General features: G+C 38.1%; 1 protein-coding gene across 1 annotated transcript in view; it reads left to right on the top strand.

The window, feature by feature from the left end:
• The window catches only part of MYO3B (myosin IIIB), a 214168-nt gene that overhangs the window by 149612 nt on the left and 45721 nt on the right, over positions 1-18835 (top strand). The window contains 4 exon segments of the mRNA XM_074873256.1: positions 1740-1851; positions 2786-2948; positions 3663-3743; positions 12986-13106. Of these exon segments, the coding sequence (XP_074729357.1) occupies positions 1740-1851; positions 2786-2948; positions 3663-3743; positions 12986-13106 (477 nt within the window).

Raw genomic sequence — 18835 nt, 5'->3', positions numbered from 1 at the left:
AATAGAGTAGCATCTGTAGAAGTATAAGTTAATAAAGATCAAGACAACACATGGAGGTTCATAAATGAGAGCTGAGGTGGCAGTTGCTACCATCTAACAGCATACTTATGCTAAAGTAACCTTACATTTGTAAACTAACTGACACAGGATCTTGCTGTCACTTAACAGAATCATTTGCAAGTAAAGTTACTTTAAACACTATAAAACCATTCTTCATTAATGCATTGTGGCTCTATAGGTGGGGATTGGTCCACTCATTCTTAATTCAGTTCAAACATGTTTACATCCCTTTTTCATAAAATATTTGCACAATAATGTTATTTCACATAATTTTTAGGGGCTGTTCTTTGCAAGGGAACATGGACGAAAGAAAAGTCAATGTTGTTTAGTATGGGCCTGCTCCAAAGGCCACTAAAATTGATCATAATCATTCTAATTAATTGTTTATCCCAATCAAACAGAAAAAAGACATCATGCCTAATGACTTACAAACCTAATCATAATCACAGAAATATCTGTGAGTAAAGAAAATTATTAAATTCATATGAGGAGTAATTCACTTGTTTTTTCTTTAAAAAGCTGCTAGTTCTCTTTAACGATCAGCACTTATAAAATCCTGGCTGATATGATAGCAATGCCAATTATTTTAATTCTGCATGTATATGACCTCATCTGGAGGTGTGAAACACACGTGGGTATTCATGCAGTCTGAGCAACTTGCTGTCTGTAAATTAAGATTGATAAGAGAGTTGTTTTTACTGTAAACTAGTCTTTATTCTTCACACAGTGCCACCCTTTCAGCTTCAGTAACTAGTCAGTATCATTGTATGATTGTACTGCCTACCCTCTTAGTGCTGGCCTTTATCTTCGCTGATTGAGAACCCTTAGTCTTTCTACTAGGGATACTGAAAATGGGAAGCTCCCCTGAGTTCCATTGATGGGAATGATCTTGCTATAAAATCAAGAGAGTTGGACTTCTTTTGTGGGTTTATGCTTCCCAAAGAATATCAAGGCCATTTATATTTCTTTGTGAAAAATGACTGATATCAGTAACTAAAATATTGAAAGAATCTGAAATGCCTTTTTTGGCATTTCTCATTAGAAACAGGCATCAGGTCATGAATAACTTACTTTTAGCACTTTTCTCTTTCTTTGTTGCTAGTATTTGTCTTTTCTCCCACTCAGAAATCTGCAAAGGTCCATTGACTGCTCTTCAGGGAGCACCTGCTTATTTAACAGAACTTGCAGACTTGCAGTGAGATGTAGCTGTGCCAAAGTATGTTACGTAGCTCTGTAGATGGTGTACTTATTTTATACATTTTGCAAAAGGTTTTATTTTGCTTTCCTATTACTCTGATTTCTAACATTTTTCCTCCTTCTCCCTGCCATTCATTCACTCATTCATCTGAAAAATTCAGAGCAATCTTGGGTGTTTCCTGAGTTGCACTGGTTTGTGAAAGACCTTTATGGATGATTACACCAACTGGGCATTTCTAGAATGCAGTAGATTCTTGTCACCATTATGGTACCACTATTTTCTTATGTTGTGTATATGCTCAAATATCTGTTCATGACAGCTGTGTCACGATTTATGAAAAGGACTGAGTATAAGGGAGAATTTGGCCAATGAGTTCTAGAGATAGGGCTGGAACTAGAACTCTAGCTCTGAGCTAGAGAAGAACAGTGAAAGTACATGTTTATTGTCAAGTCAATTCTTTCTTTGTCATTTGGTTTTGCAGGTATTATTACCTTGCATTCAAGGCACACGAGACTCCCCTTGGTAGCAGAGAAAATTGCCTTGCCATTTTGGAGAAATCTAAACTAGACAACTGGATTCTTGGGAAAACCAAGGTAGAGGGTGATAACATTTTCTCAAGGGTAGTATCCTTTTAGCAAATGTCTAATAGTGGTTTGAAAAGTATTGCATGAATGAACAAAAGAGCAAGGAATTTGTTGCAGTTAGTCTCCCCAGTTATGGAGGTGCCCTCCCAAGCCAGCTGATTTGGTGCTGCAAGAGGAGGGGTGCATTAGGTACCTCCCCAAAGTGCATTCTGCACATGGCTGCCTTGATAAGGACAGTACCTCTGTCAGTGCCTGCTGTAGTAGTGCCTCCCTGAAGTTCTTCTTGCTCTTAATCATGCCATGACTGAAACTTCACACTGTGGCCCATCCTGTGAGCCTGGTTAGTACACTATCCATTTGTGGAGTTTCAGGTGAGATCCTTCTGGCTCTGTCAAGAGCCTTTGTTCATGGTTTAAAATGGAGTGAATGACTTCTGTAAAAAGGATGTTATACAGTATCTTGAATTGTTGCACAGTGCACAAAGGAAAACCAAGAATTTTCCTGCTTAACACCCAGATAAAGTGTGTGCAAGCACCCATAGGATTTGCCTCCTGAAGCAGAATGCTCTTAGACAATATTATGTCTAAAAACAAATTCAACCCAGGATTTATCTTCCCACTGTCAAGAAAGACTATATTTCAAAATTGTTGATACCTGAAAATATGCCTCTGGCCAATTTACTTTGTAAAGGGGGTAAATATATGGTTTATTTTGCCATGGGGTGATTATAATCAGTGGAATAATGAAATTCCACAAGCACACTGAGAGCACATATTTGATTCACAAGATTGCTGTGATATCAGCAACCAGTATTTTACCAGTTTTCTCAACAATGGTGCCCTAAAATAGGCTGATGTAAGACTAATGAAAAGACAGTATACAAGAGGTTATGTTACTGCCTGCATGTAATACAGATTTTTTTGTTGTTGTTGTTCCATTTTAGGTTTTTCTAAAGTATTATCATATAGAGCAGTTAAACTTGTTCCTGCGAGAAGTTATAGGGAGGGTGGTGGTCATGCAAGCCTATATCAAGGGATGGCTTGGAGCAAGGAGGTACAAGAAAGTCAAAGAGAAAAGAGAAAATAGTGCTGTTACCATACAGTCAGGTAAATGTTCACATTCCCTATTTCATTGAGTGTCTTTGCGTTTCAAGCTGTTAAATTGCATGTACATTATTTATTAATTCCTAATAGTTTATTATGAAATCAAAATAACTGGAGGTGTTTTTCTCTCCAGCTAATTGATGCAAATATTATTGATTTACTTCTAAGGTGTCATCTTAGTATTTGGTAATGTCTATTTAAATATTTTAGTATTTTGGATATGATGCCTGTTCACAAAATGAAAATGTTTTTAGGTATGTCTGTGCTAGCATGCAGCACATAAATGAAATGCAGTGGCATGCCCTCCCCATGTATATGAGAATTCCAGCTAACATACGTTGTGGGGTGGGCCTCAGAGGCTGATTACCAGTAAAGTAGCAGGCTTCCTTATATTGAATCTGGGGAGCTGTATGAGGAGGGAAGTTCCTGTGCTGACATGATCATGCACCTTTGCCTTTTGGGTTAGGACATCAGCAAGCACATGGTGACAATTAAAATTTGGATGAGTAAAGCGGTGTTTGAAGTTGTGGGGATGTGAATACTGCAGTTGTGAACCCAGAGTTCAACATGTGGGTGGGTGGGAAAGAGGTATTGGGGGTGGGGGTTGGAGTGGTTATGGCAGGAGGGATGAAAGTTTGAGCACATCTCTGACTCTGTAGACTCTGTAGCACTTCCTTAAATAAATGTAATTTCCAGCACATGGTTTTGTATTTTTAGCCTGGAGAGGATATGAAGCTCGCAGGAAGTACAAGGAAATAAGGAACAGAAGAACTGATGCTGCTATACATATTCAAGCAGGTAATTATTTCAATTGCCAACACCTATTTTGCTGTGGGTGATTTCATGTGTCAGTGTTTATATCCAAGAGAAATACATACAGTCCAAACAAAAGCTATCAAAAACATTACTTCTGATCATTTGTTCTTCAGTATCAAATGACATCAATGACAGGTATCACGCACTTTTGGGCTTTTTCTAAGTACTTCTCTGGAAGCAAAACATACTGACTAAAAGCTGTTATGTTAATTCTTTAAGATGCTTCTGAACACAGTCAGTATGATTCAACTATATGTAGAGCTGGTATGAAGCACTGGATTGATTTGACTAGAAGTGTGGTTTGAGGCACTGGACATGCATTTCTCTGTCTTTGTGTCCAGCCCTGATCTTGACAGGTTGCCAGGTTTTTGTTTTGACTGCTTGCTGGGTTTGCCAGCTTTGGCCAATCTTTTGACTCTCTGCCAGACTCCTATGCAGCCATATCAATATGAATTTGAATAAACTTTAAAGAGATTATTGGAGGAACAGGCCCATAGGGCTGTGTAGGTCTCTAGTAGAGAGCAGGGTACCATATGGCACAGAAATCTAAGAACCAGTGCCGTGAACTCAATGGTGTTTTCAAATGCTGCCAATATGAAGCAGCCTCCATATGATGCAGTGTAATACACCTTTCCTGTCCGACCCCAGGTTGAAAGACTCAAAAATGAGTTGTGGCAAATGTGTTTACAGATAAACCAAGGTACCACCTTTATTCTACCAGCTTTCTGTGTTATAATTCCTTAAACTTTGTCTATTCTGTATCATGTCGTATAAAGTCAGTCTGAAAAAGATTTATTCTAAATATTATTTTACTTTGTTCTGAAGCCATTTCCAGTAAATTAATGTTTTTCTTTTGTCTAAGTTTGCTGCTCTGAAATTAAGCATCACTGTGACTTTCAGTAGAAAACAGAATACCAGTCTAGTTACAGAAAGGAACTGTAGGATAAAATAGTAATTTATAGCTTTGCATGCACACTGTTATGTAGCTCTAGGGTCAAATGCAAAATATTCTATGAAATGGAGAACTGTTGTGGAGAAATTTTTTCTCCCATTACAGCAAGCACTGAAGGACTGCATAAGCACTCTCTCCCCTTCTTTCTCCCCTCTGTGTTGTCATTTTCTATTGTTTTCATGATAGTACAGAGCCCAGATCTTAAAGTACCCCCCTGGAACTATTTTCTGGAGTGTATTCTACATTTACACTTGGCCATACCTGGACTTTGATTTCCTGACTTAGAACAGCCTTTTGCTCTAAAATGGAAAGTGAAACAGTTGACCCATCACTGTCCCACTATCACCAGTTCCTTAAAATGAGAGTTATCTCAGGTTCTGTAGGAAGCTGGTGTGTAGCAGTATCACCTGGAGACTGTAGAGGATGTTCTGCCTTAGAGTTTTATCCAGCCAGATTTCTTAGGCGTGTATGAGATGCGTGCTCATTACTAGCTCTTTAGAGAAATGGAGTATGATCTATTCTGTTGTTTGCACACATGGGAGAGATTCAGAGCTGTGTTCCTCCCCGCTGTCTCAGATGCTGCGTTGAACATGGCAGAGCAGAGGTAGTGGGAGTGTACACATACCATTGAATTTGGACACTTCTGTTGAGCCCTCTGGACCTAATGGTGGAGAAATGCTGTTAGCACTCTTCTGACTAACATACAGACTGTCTTCCTTTGTAACCTGGCACTTGACAGTTTCAGTGATCAGTCTGGGTGAATAAGCATTAGGACTATAGGGTTAAGAGTGACACAGTGCACCTTTGTATTAATTAGGCTGTCTGCTCCTCCTATCTTTGGTGCTGCATTCAAAGGGGTATAAAATAATAATCCTCAACACATTTCTGTGTGCCTTTGGAAACCTATATCTAGGACTTCTTATTTGAAAACTATTCTTGTGCACATTTTCTCTTCTCCACATACTAATTATTCTGTGTTTCAAATGAAAGCTCATGCTTGCTAATGGTGGCCATTTTCCAGGTTTTAAAATACAGTGACAGTCTTTCTGTTGTTTACATTACACTGTCCAAATGCCTAGTGACATGGAGACAAAAGCAACTCCAATCTCTTCCTTTCCTGCACATCTTATAATGTGAGTGTGTGGTTCAAGGCAGCTTTTCAGTAAAATGGAGTATGACCACCTTTGTTTTTGTTTTTTTTTTTAAAAAACAAGCCATTTCAGGCAGTGAGATAGATTGTTTGCATTTGTCATCCAGACATTAGCAAAACCATATAATTAGAATATATGTACTTTCCTCTCCTTTCTATCCCCCTCCCCTGCCGGCTCAAGCAGGCCTTGAAATTTAGGAAGCATTTGGCTTACATGTTTCTACAGAACAGCGCATATTGAAATTTGTTTTCCTTTCATCTCTTTCCCAATAAAAGCAGCCGCTCGGCTTATCCCTTTAGCTTCCTCAGAACTTCCTTTCAGAATTCCCGATCTATTACAGCACATTCACATACCAGAAACAAGATGCCTTTTCATGCTGTCAACCTTTTTCATCTGAAATGTAAATTAATTCTTGCTGGTACGCTTTGACAGAGATCAAAGTAGGGGTATTAACCTTATTGGGCCTTCTCTTCATCAGAATCAGTTCCAAAGACTGCGAGGGTAGTGTTAGGAGGCCAGTCTTCACTGTTATCTATGGCCCTCCTCCAGGCAGTCCTCTGTCTACAAGTCAGCATTTCAAAGGCACTGATTTCTTTTGTAAATGACCTTATCATTACTTTAAACTGTGTGAAAAATGATTTGCCTGAATAATTCTTGCAGGATTATCTTGCTCATTTTAATTGTGGGGGGACTTCATTCAGATTCCAGGATATTGTTTAAGTGGTTTTGACAGCAAGTGATCATAGCCTGATATAAAGGAGGAACACAGCTCCTGATTGGAAACCTCTTGACTTGTTCAGATTGTTCATTTCTTGCAAGTCAGTCTTTGAGGTAGGCTACATTTGCATTTTAAAAATAAACAGATGCCTTTCAAATACATGAGCTGGTGGTCTGGAGATCTCTGTGGGCCCAGCAGTTCACTATCCATTGAAGAAATGTTGGAAGAAAAAACAAACTTAGAAAAAAACAACCCTCACAATATACATGAGGATACAATTCCTGAGTGTATTATGTTACATGAAAAAAAGTCATTATTTCAGATGGGGGAAAACACCCTTGCTAGGAAACAAAATATTTGTGAATTTAAATTAGGTGGGGAAGAAAAAGCTACCCTACTTCAGCATATCTACATCACAGGTTCTCAGAATACACAGATGTTATTAGACTCATGGCTAAAATGGTACACAGGGTACACAAGGTCTTTCCTACTTCTTTCAGTCACACTTTCCCAAACAGTGAAGGTTAGAAAATGTTCATTTTTAACTTAGAGACAAATTGTAAAGAATGATTTTGTGTAAAGTATTTGAGTTAATAATACTTTGCACTTCTGAGTATTTCTTTGTAATTGGGATTTGTATTTTTTGATTTACGTCTACATGAAAGGAAAAATATTTTGTTAAAATAAAGAATTTTTTAAAATTATGTTGCCAGATTCACAGCTGGTTTAAATCAGTGTATATCCACTGATTCATCTGACTGAAATGTTGTTGCACTGATTTACCTCACATGCAAGTCTAATTTAATGTTTCTTTGTATTAGAATAATGCATTAATTAGAATTTAAACCAACAGATAATACAATTATAAAATTACATTTTCAGTTATGATAGCATGTATTTCCATGCAGTGTGACTGTTGTCCCAAAAGACTTAAGGGAGGATTTTAATCTGGTTATTTCATTTGTGATCTGACATTGCCAAAATGCCAAATGAGTGGTGCATGCGATTCACTTAGATCCGAGGTGACATCACTGAATTCATTTTAATTAGGCTCACTTTAGCCATCTGGAATATACTGTGCAGCTCTGGTCAGGACTGAGTTTAACTATGCTTCCAGAGGTGAAAGGCAAATGACTAATCCATTGAGCCACCATCTCCTCCTCCAACACGTGCTCACACACTCACCATATGTCACATTGTATTGGAAAATTCTTTATCAAGAACTCAAGATTTGAGCTCTTTTTTTTTAAAAAATAAGAAGTGGTGGATGTTCAGAAGGAAACCAGATGAAACATCCCTTTATAAATTGCTTTCTTTCTGTAACTTCTGCCCATGCAGTGTTGCTCACTATTTACATATCTTGAACATGTGCTTCTGGCAAAATTTACTCCATTATAATAAAAAAAAGAGGGCCTGAGAACAGCTGTAATTTACTATTTTACATTTATAATAAATGTAAGCTTTTAATAAAAGTGTTACCTTTGGTATTTTCAACAGCAAAGATTTAATGTTGGCTTCAATAGAAGACAAGGGGGTATTTCTTGAAAACCCTGTATTTATCCATCTATTTATATTACTGTGTACATGGATGTGTACATGTATTCGACTAATACTGTTGTATAGATCTAAGAATTACATGAGTAAAATGTTCCAAAAACTTCTAAGCACTTTATAAATATATCTAAAAATATTTTTTTTATTTTTAGTTTCCTGAAAATAACAACCGCTAAGTAGCGGATCCAGTTTTACTTTTTTATAGCATTAATTTTCTTCCATTTAACTATATTGTTTGTCTAAGAACCATTGAAGAGATGTATGTTTCTCGTAATGGCAGCTGAACTGACTCATTGTATTACCTTGATTTCACATTCAGGGTAAACCAAACTGGTTTGTACAGGCTGCAGAACTGTGGTTAACTTTACACTTCCATCTCTTTGTGTTCTGTACTAGCTTAGGGCATCCAGTAATTCTTCACTTTTAGTATCTATCTCTAGTAACCTAAAAGCCTGCTGCTCATGCGCAGGGAACATGTTAGGAAAAAGGAGAAGGCCTTATGAAGTATGAGGTCCTATATTCTATGCCCATCTCTGAGCTAAGCTCTGTCGATGTGAATACATTTGCATTTCCTTTTGGTTTTCTCTCCTGTTTTTGAGGAGATGAAAAGGAGACCATTCTTATTGGATTTCTGCCCTTGCTAAAATCAGGAAGGGACAACAACATACATTGTCCGACAATACATTGGAAAACCTATTGCTTTTCCTTGCTCATATTGACAAAGAGTTTCAGACTCATCTTCACTTCTTTTTCTTAGACCTAGTCTTAAGATCGGAGACTGTAATGCATGGTAATTAAAAACCCAATGTGTAAGTGGTGATGTACATCAGTGACACCAGTCCTGATGGCAGCCTTGGTGAGTCTTCCTAATAGTCACTGATTGTTACTGGTAGTTACTGCTTGTATGTGAGAACTTGTGACTTGCTTTCTTGTAATGCTTCTGCTGGACAACTTAAGACAAGCGTTGTGTTTTTCTGCTATTAGAAAGGCATCACCCAATATCCATCCAGAATGAGAGGTGAAAGAGGGGAGGTATTCATGGGACCCAGCAAAGGATGTGACTTTCTATCCCTTTTACTGTTCATTAGAATTAATTTGACATGAAGTGAAGAATCAGATTCATGGATTCCAAATCCTCTCAGATGTTGTTAGTTAAGCTGCTGAATGCTCTTTTAACTAGGCAAGTTAAGAAAGTGATGTGCTGTTCATAGCAAATTAACTTCTGATTACAAACTACCATGATCTCTTCAGCAAGCAGGAACTTTGATTTCCAAGTTGCTGTTATATGCTATTTTAGGTGATATTATAGATTAAAAATGTGTCTGTGCAGAAAATGTCTGCTTAACATAATTTTTTATGACTGAGAATGAATCCTTCTGCTGTTTAAAATACTAGTTCATCTCCTTTCTTTATCCTTCTTGTATAGACCCGTGATTGTTTAGCTTTGATCTTTCTACATTGTGCTTCACAATTTGCTCTGTAACTATATATTTCCTATGGGAATCAGAGGAAAAATGCCTGGACTTTTCCTATCTGGAATTGTGCAACGTTGTGTGTAATGTATATGTTTTCGTACTTAGACCTTAAAGGTTTTTAACTGCAAGACACCAAATTTCAGACTCCCTGAGGTAAATATATTCTTGATTTGCTAGGTGCTGGAGCTGACAGAAAACTTGCTTTGTGTGAGAATTGATCAGTACAAGAAGTGAAAACTCATGTCCTAAATTGCAGCGCATAAAACATTTAACACCTAGTTACTAATAGAAGTGCTAAAATTAAGTTCAGTTCCTATGTTGGGTTTCAGATCCTGTCATCTTTGGCTATGTAAAGATCAGGGTTAAAGATACTGTTGCTGGAAAGTTTGGAATATAGACTGGATAAGGTGAAAATGAGGTGACAGCTGGTAATCATTCTTCTTCAATGATGCAGTGATTGTTCATGGAGCAGTAGCAACATGAGTCTGCTAATTTCACACTCTTTGAGCCAAGTGCTTAGTGTCAAAACCAGCACCAGTCAGTAATGCAAATTGCTGTGATGGAGCAGCTTCCCAGCCTCTCAGACTCCCCCAGTAGAATTCTCTGCATATGCATTTCTTTTGAAACATTATAGATCCAGTTAATAAATGTTGAAAAGATGCAGTCCTACTACTGCTCGATGAAGCTTTCGAGAGAGAAACGAGTTTGTTTATCCTGCCACTTCAGTTATCCATGAGTCAAAGAGAAAGTAGGAAAAATACAGCCATTTACCTGTCAGATTCTAGGTATTCTAGAAGAATGTTAGAAACCAGCTTGCGGAAAGGTTAAGTTGAAGAGGAGTTGATTCTGAAAATATGTATGAAAACAAAAGACAGGGTAAAAACTATGTTTATTAAATCAGATATAGCAGGTTTTATGTAGTGAATGAAGGAAAGAACAAAATAGTTATAGTGACATTAATAAGAGTCTCTGGGAAAAAGAATTTAAAAAAATAAAATCACAGTAGGTATCAGGATTGATTTTATAGACACACACACACATGCAAAGAGCTAATAAAAGTTGAGAAATTACTAAGGATAAAACTGGAGTTTATCTTATTAGTTCAGTTGTTTTAGTGCTTCTTTATAGTAGTCCATTGACTGATACTCAGCATGTTTCAGCTGCAGAGATGTGGCTGCTGGCCAGCTGTCTCTGCTGCCAATATTGGAGTAGGCTCCTTGTCTGGTCAGTGGGGGATAGTTAAGGATTGGAAGCCTGATCACATGGGGCAAGTGAATGCTTCCTCATCTCTGCCAGACAGGCAGACTTTTCCAGTCTGATTATTAAGGGCAGAAAGTTTCTCAGCCTCACGATACCTGAGCTCTGTATTCGGTACAACACCTCAGCAGGCCCAACTTCTGTCATGCCTTCTGTAAAGTGAATCGTTATTTATTTTAGTAACCTCTCATTAAAAGGCAATTTTTGCTGCTTCTTACTCTGGAAACCTCAGTAGCACTGAAATGCTTAGACTTGGGTGCATTGCATACCACAGCTTGAACTGTTCAGATGGTTTTCAGTTTCTTATATTGCATGAATAAGTGCATCACCACATATATTTGTGGAGGTAGGTAGCTGAAAAGATGGTCATCAACACTATACAGGAATTAAAATAGGAAAGAAGGGATAGTTACAGCCCTTCCCTAAGGGAAAAATCAGATGCAATCGAGGTAGCTCTATTTTGTTTCCTCCACCATCTTTTCATTATGCAAAAAAACCCCCCATGAATGGGGAGCTAAATTTATAAGAGTAGTTAAATGGAAGAAAAGGGAAATCAATCAATTGTCTCATAATTTGGTAATAACTGCAAATTCTACAGGGTCTTTATTCTCTGTTGTGTAGTTAATGTCTACTTCTAGTGTTTTTGTAAAGGCAGACATGTGAGATACTGGATATGAGATACAGAACAGAATCTTCTGATCAACTTCTCTGTTCTCAATTTATTCTATATTTATTCTACCTCCTGATTTCCCTCTATAATCTACAATGTTATCTTGACACTGATCCTACATGAGGTTGCCCTAGACCCCGTTTCTATGCCTATCCTACACCCCACTGTAGTATTTAACCCTGGACTCTAGGAACACCAGTGAGAGGGCTTTTCTCCTCCTCCTTTGGGTGCTTAGTCCCAAGACTGACTATGCTTTTGCGTGTGTTTAGTGTGCCTAAAAGCTTTTCCTGGACAGGGATTTTTTTTTTCCTCAAAATCATATTTCCTGATCTTGGCTCCTATTTTCTTTTACATATTGTCTCAGTGTTTAAGTTGCAGTCCTGCTAGACTAATAAACAGCTCCTTTCCATCACAACCCTCAGACTTATTCAGCAACTGCTTGTTGTACATTTCAACTATGGCATTGATACTGTGCTTACTCTCTTTGTTAGTCAACCCTTTCTCCCCTTTTATCAAGGTATTTCTACTTAAAATAATGGTTGAAATAAGCCCTACAAAAAATAAAATTTAAAAATTTGTGGGTTTAAGTGTACATTGCAGTACTTTTTAGTCTTTTGTCCTAGTATGTATCGCTATCTGTGGTTTGTGCTGTAGCTTTATTACTAACTGCTCACAGATGTCAAGAATTCAAGCAAATTCAAGTCAGATAAAACTACAGAAGTAATTAAGTTATTTAGGTACCCAAATCCAGAGACGGTCCATGGAAATAAAGGATGTAGATATCTTTAAAATATTATTCATTGCCATTTTCTTTGCCATTTCATTTCACTGCATGCTTGCTAGTTCGTGTAGTATTTTTAGTGATTGTTTTGTTCTGCTCTTTTTCTTATGAATGATATAAATTCCAATCTCTGTAGATTTTTTTTTCCTGATTATTTGTATGAGAGGTATTTTAAGTGTTTTATTATGGAGAAGACATCATTAATTTTTCTAGTTTTAACTGAATATATCTGTCCCTGGCTCCTCATCCTCCTACCCTACAATAAAAGCAGGTAAAACTTCCAATTCTGTAAAATTCTGGCTAGCTCAAATCATGGGAGTTGTGATTAAAGAAGGTGTTTTGGGAGTGATTTTCTACTGTGTATTTTAATACATTCTAAGCTGGATCCCTATTTAAATTGGACATGTTCTCATTTCGAGGCCTGTTTTCCTTGTCTGGGCTGTGCCAAGTGGTCACTATAACAGTGAGAGTGTAAGGTGCTGTATAATTTCCAGCTGTTGTTAATGTTGCAGACATGGGAGCCACCCCTCTGAGGTGCTAAGTGTTCTTTCTGTCCACTGGTTCAGTAAAATTTGAGGGCATTAAGCTCTGCACTGCAGAGCCAGGTACCAGTCTGTGTTTCAGGCTCCCCAGATTTTTTCTCTGATTCCTAACTATGTTTTTTAGCTTTCAGGGGATACATTGTTCGTAAAAACTACACAAGATTGAAAAACAGCACTGGCTGTGTAGCAGATCCTCAACTTACGAGCAGTTGCTTTACTTCTGATTTTGGCTGTGAAGAGCACTGGTGAGTTGAATCCTTTGCTGTCTATTATCTAACAGAAGTCATTTTCCACACAATGAGATCTGGAAGGAGTAGGCGTGTCATCGTGATTCAGTCAGCTCTTAGGGGATGTACCATTTTCTGTGAATGAGCACCTGTAGGTTAGCCAGTCCCCCCACCAGCTTAGTCATCTCAATGTTCTCCCAGTTAGCAGAGTTAGATTTACTTGTGGTGCTGTTTGTCCTGGGCTGCTGTCTTGTTTCTGTGCACTTCTCAGAAGTACTCAGAATACTGTAGGTTGCGGACAGGATTGCAAGTGCACAGGATTACAAGTGCTCAGCTTTCAGAATGCAGTGCATGTTATTAAATTCTCAAGAGCAGAAAGTTACCCTTCTGTGTCTGTAAAGCTTCATGCAGATCAGCAATGAGATAGGGAAAAGAGCTGTAAAAAGCAGATGGACAAGTCACTGACAGAAGGCCTAGGAATACTGTAGACCATAATAGTGGTGCCCTCTTCTTTGTAAAGGAAGGGTATTTTAACCTTTCTTACCAATGGAATCACTCCGGATAAATGTCCCCCTGACACTTCCTTGGGTATGAGAGGCAAGAGGGATCTGTTACATCTTTAGCTGTTGTCCAAGTCTGTCTCTCCAACAATGTTCTAGGCGAGGTGACTGCATTTGCTGGATTAATCCCTTTGATTAGCAAGTTTCAGTGACTAACAGTTATGAGATCTTTCTTGCTATGGCATGGGCATGAGGATATCTCAGTGCTTCTTCCAGTTCTTATTTGTTATTTTATATGCTTCCTACATAGTATGTAAATGCAGGTTCTGTAACACCTCTTGAGAGCTCTCTGAGGAAATCAATAACTTGCTTGACTGTAACTAGATGATATCTAGTTAAGGAGGTTTGGGTTTTTTTAAATAATGGTTAACTTTTCCAAAATGGTATTTCTTTCTGTGTGTATGCTTATAACATTGAGTTATGTTAACTTCCATGGTAACTTTGGTTGATTTAGATTGAGTAGTGCCTGCTACATGCTCTGGTCCATTATCATAGGCTTTTGTTCAGGTGTAACCACCTGCATTCATGTAGGTTAATAGTGCTTCAGAATCTCTCCGTTGCAGTATTCTGTTCTCAGCAAGAAAAAGATTCAGGCCATTGGACAAGGACTAAAATAAATAAGTGGTTTTGGTAATGATTTTCAGGTAAAAGAATGAGCCCACTGCAATGTACCATCATAGCTGTGTCTTTGGGTTGCCTCACTGCTCATTGGGGCAGTAAGTTTCCTAATTTATGATTCCCTCCATATGCATGCAGCTCCTTCTGTCTCTTAAGTACTTAAGGGGTATGTGATCTTGTGATCGCTAGAACTACTGACGATCGCATGGTCATTTGTTCTCCAGTCTGTACCGATGGTTAAAAGCAAGAGCTAATAAGCTATTATTCGTTTTTCTTTGGCATCCCAAATTACAATTATTTACAATGTAAATGGACTTTTTTTTTAATTTTTAGTGATCTGGAGCTTTCACCTGGACTTGCTTGAAGACACAGAGCCTCTTTAAACTTTTTCCTTCACTGATTTTATGTGTAGTTAACCAAGAGTGGTTTGCTTCCCTTTTTGCATTAAACTGTTTCTAGAATTCCTTATCACTCTCCAAACAAATGTATTTTTCTGGATTAGGTGCAGCTTGCTTAATTGTACATAGTCTCATAAAGTTTTTATGGTTCAGTAACTGTTGAGGTGAATTTGGGCTCTATGAAGCACAAATATACAGACCTTTAAAGATACTCAGCCACCGAACTTACATTGAAATCAATGTCTAAATGCCTTTAGATAGCTGGCCCAAAGGTGCCCATGTAAAATACATCAGCCATTCAGGTCTTTCACCCAGTCCTGATTGCTATGCACAATCAGACAAATAAATAAATTCATGCCTTCTCTTGCCTGGAGTTGCTAAACTGCCATTACTGCTGACAGTTTGTGAGTTTAACCCCAACAAATATTGCAGATTATTTGCCTAATCCTATATATTTCTCAGCAGTGGGCTCAGGTTCCAGTGAATTCAGTGAGACTTGAAAATGTTCAGCATTTCACAGGTGATGTTCAGAATCTTAGGTCTAAATCCGATAACTTCCATAAATCAAGCCTCACTTCTACATGTAGCTGTTACTGGGCTGTTGTGTTTTAAGCATATGGCTGTTCAGTCATACAGGAAACTTGTAGGAAACAGGAAAGCTGCTGAATAATAGTGCAGATGTTTAACACAGTAGCTGGTAATCTGTCCCTAGAGAAGGCAGCCTCACTGTGGCTTCACATAGTGTGGAACTGAAGTATAGAATAATCAAATATTGTTTTCTCTTCATTTCCTTTCGTTTCTTTTAATTTCTTTTATTTCTGGTTTGGTTTTGGTGGGGTTTTTTTTTAACTGGTAGTTATGAAAAATTAGCTTAAAGGTATTCAGGATCAGAAAGCAAAATCATGTACAGTTCTGTTGTATGCACAGGATATAAGCATACATTTAAATGTATGACAACCTACTGCTTTTTCAAAGATCTGTTCAAAAAGGAGTTGCAGTATTATAATATATATATAAAGCACTCAGTTTTACAAGTAAAAAATTTCAAAGTGTTCAGAAGAAATGGGCACTTCAAAAAAAATTTAATTCCTTCAAGGAAATTGAATCTCTACACCTAGTTCACGCTCTTCAGTCAGTGAATGCAGGACATAAGCAAACTCAAGCTAATAAATGATGCAGGATGCTAATTAAATGCACACATTAGTTCATTTAACATTGCATGTTAAACGTTTCCTGCATTTATATGCTTGACTTGAAAACCAGTAGTAACTGTGTTCAAATGCAAAAATCTTTCCTGTAAGAAGCTGATGTCGCAAGTAACTAAAGACACATTGAGAGTTGGCAAATATCTCGGATAGGAATAGAAATAGGTATAAGAAAATAACGTAAACGTTAGCAGCGAAGTCTCACTGAAAAAATGTTTTTCATTCAGTTCCACAGACTTGTAGAGTTGCCTGTGACTCCTTCTACTGAAAAAGGGTCATAGATTAATTGTACACCTGGGAGACTGACACTAAATCTGAATTCCTTCCCAAAACCCAGTCTGTGTATGCAACACTTGCCAAGCCTTTTCTTGACATCATCAGCCACTGAGAGGAACCTGCAGGCCTGCGTGGAAGGAACTGAATCACAGGCAAACCCTTTCCCAAAGTAGCTCATTCATAACTTAAAAAGGGCGGATTTAAAGAGCCAAACATGATCAAGACTAAGTTCAAATGAGGAAAGTGAAAACCTTTCAGAGCCCTTTTTGCAACCCTGATGAGTAGCAAATTTACCCTCTGCAGAGAACCGAAAAGGCAGCAGAGAATGGAGGAGTGTGACACAGTCTCCCCTCTCATGAGGCCAGCACAGACACCAGCCTTGCCTCATGTCTGCCTCCATTTTACAACTGGTCATCGCATGAAATCAAAGATGATGCATTTTGCAGTGGCAGAGCTACAATTTCAAGTTAGCATTAGGGATCTCTTAGGAATAATCTGTGGAGAAGGAAGAAGTAATTTTCTAAAACGTCCTGTGATTTTTAACTAGTTAGACTGACAGGTCTCTAGTGAATGTATTTTTCATAAATGTTCTTGTTCTTAGCAGGATGATCTACAGTTCAGTGACTAACGACCTTAATCTACACTATGTTGTTCATGTTCTTCTTCAGACAGAGCTGTCATCCTCAAATATCTTTAAATCCCTTTAGAATCTCATCAAAGCATCTGTAACCTGCATGTTCCACCATCTTCTTATCCACTTCCCTCCCAAATGAAAATTGTGTTAAATAATACTGATCTGATCCTTACCCTGGAAAATACTTCCTATATTGTTCTTTTTCTCCTCTAGCTCCCCGAACTGTAGCTCGCTGACTGATAAAGATCACAATATAAGTTAGCAGCTATATGTACATGATCAGTGGCCTTATACTATGTAGTACAGCAGAAAGCATTGTTTCCACATAGTGACCTTGTTGCACATCAGTTATGTCTGTAACCATAACTGCTGTCAGTGAGTATCCCTTGCTCCTTTGTTTTCTTATGGAGCTTTGTGTGGTAAGGACGCGTGTTAGAAGATACCTGACATCAACAGCAGTTTATACTCTTGAGTCAAATTCATTGTGATTTTTCTCCTTACATCTTTCTCTTTTTAGTGAGTTGGTAGCATGTTCACATTTTGGTCAGCATAGGTTCTCAGAAGCCATTCATTTTAGTAAAACTCTTGCCATTCACATGAGACTTAGGTAATCAAGATTGGATAATAAACCCTGAACAAAACTCCACAGGCACACCAACATAGGTGTTTGGAACATTACAGACAAATAATAATTATCAGCCTTTCTCTGTTCTGTAGGAAGGATGTATCTGAAAGTCAAGTTCCAGAAATGGGTCTGTTTCTACTCGTTAATGGCTTGACTGATGAAGCAGAATCTGTTTACTAAATTTATATCAGTAGGAAGTGAATAATGGTTAAAAGGATTTAAGAGGGCAGGATTAGAATTAGAAACAGAGGTGCATGGACTGTAATGAACCACAAAATGAATGTCAGTCAGTAATGGCACCATCCTCCAAAGTTTACATTGAGTAGTAGCAATGCAAAAGCATTTACATGGTAAAAGTCCAAATTCCACGACTTAACACTCATAATGGCCAGAATAACTCCAAAACTAGGTATTTTTCTCCAGCATAAATTAGTCTGCGCTACTAGTTTTACACTGCTATGGTTTGATTGCTTTCAGTGCTAAGGATAGTATGGCTATACACTATACAGATATGTAGACAGACCCTAAGAATCAATGTTTTGCTTTTTGTTAATGTTTCTTGCAAATTGAGTGATTTATAGACAGTCCCTATGTGAAGACTGAGGCATATTATAGCTCAGTAGCTGAACATTCAGCAGCAAATCATTGTATTACCTGACTGAAACCAGGCACATGAACCTGGATCTCTTGCATCCTTCCCAGGCTCACCGGATCTCATCTCTCTAACCCAAACACTGCTTTCCTGCAAATGTGGAAAATAAAAATTCTTGGAAGCCATAGGACAAGCAGTTTCCTCAAAGATACATGAAAATATCCTGCACCTAAAAATCAGCCTCAGATGCCACATTTGAAAGTGTTAGCTATCATCACTGATTGGTTCTCATAAACTAACTACTGCTGAGCTGTCCTCCTGTTGCTATTGCATTTTTCATATTGCATACTAGCCAAATTTTCAGAATAACTCAGAGACTGATTTCAAGGTGCTCAGCATCTACAGTTGATGCCATATTTTCAGAAGTGTTCCCTGCCAGTTTGACATTGTGGTGGGTTGACCTTGGCTGGCTGCCAGGTGCCCACGAAGCTGCTCTGTCACTCCCCCTTCTCAATGGGACAGGGGGGGAAAAATACAATGCAAAGCTCATGAGTAAGAGCTAGTAATCATGAAGTACATACTTATATCAGCAACAGTACATTCTGTGAAAGGATATGGTATCTTGTGCCAAATACAACCCAATTTAGGATTGTTCTAGTCAGAAAGACAGCATTGCTGGGATCCTGACAGAGAGTTGGTGTCTAAGGGCTTTCAGAATTCGAGGCTGATTTTTGCTAGCTTAAGCTGTACAGAAAGCATGTTGCTGAACTTTACTTTCATGCTTTAAACATTTAGACAATGTTCTAGCCCTGGCAAAACCATACTAAATTCTAGATTTT

The sequence above is a fragment of the Strix uralensis genome, chromosome 6, assembly GCF_047716275.1.
Source record: "Strix uralensis isolate ZFMK-TIS-50842 chromosome 6, bStrUra1, whole genome shotgun sequence".
Lineage (NCBI taxonomy): Eukaryota > Metazoa > Chordata > Aves > Strigiformes > Strigidae > Strix > Strix uralensis.
This window is presented reverse-complemented; position numbering and strand designations above follow the sequence as displayed.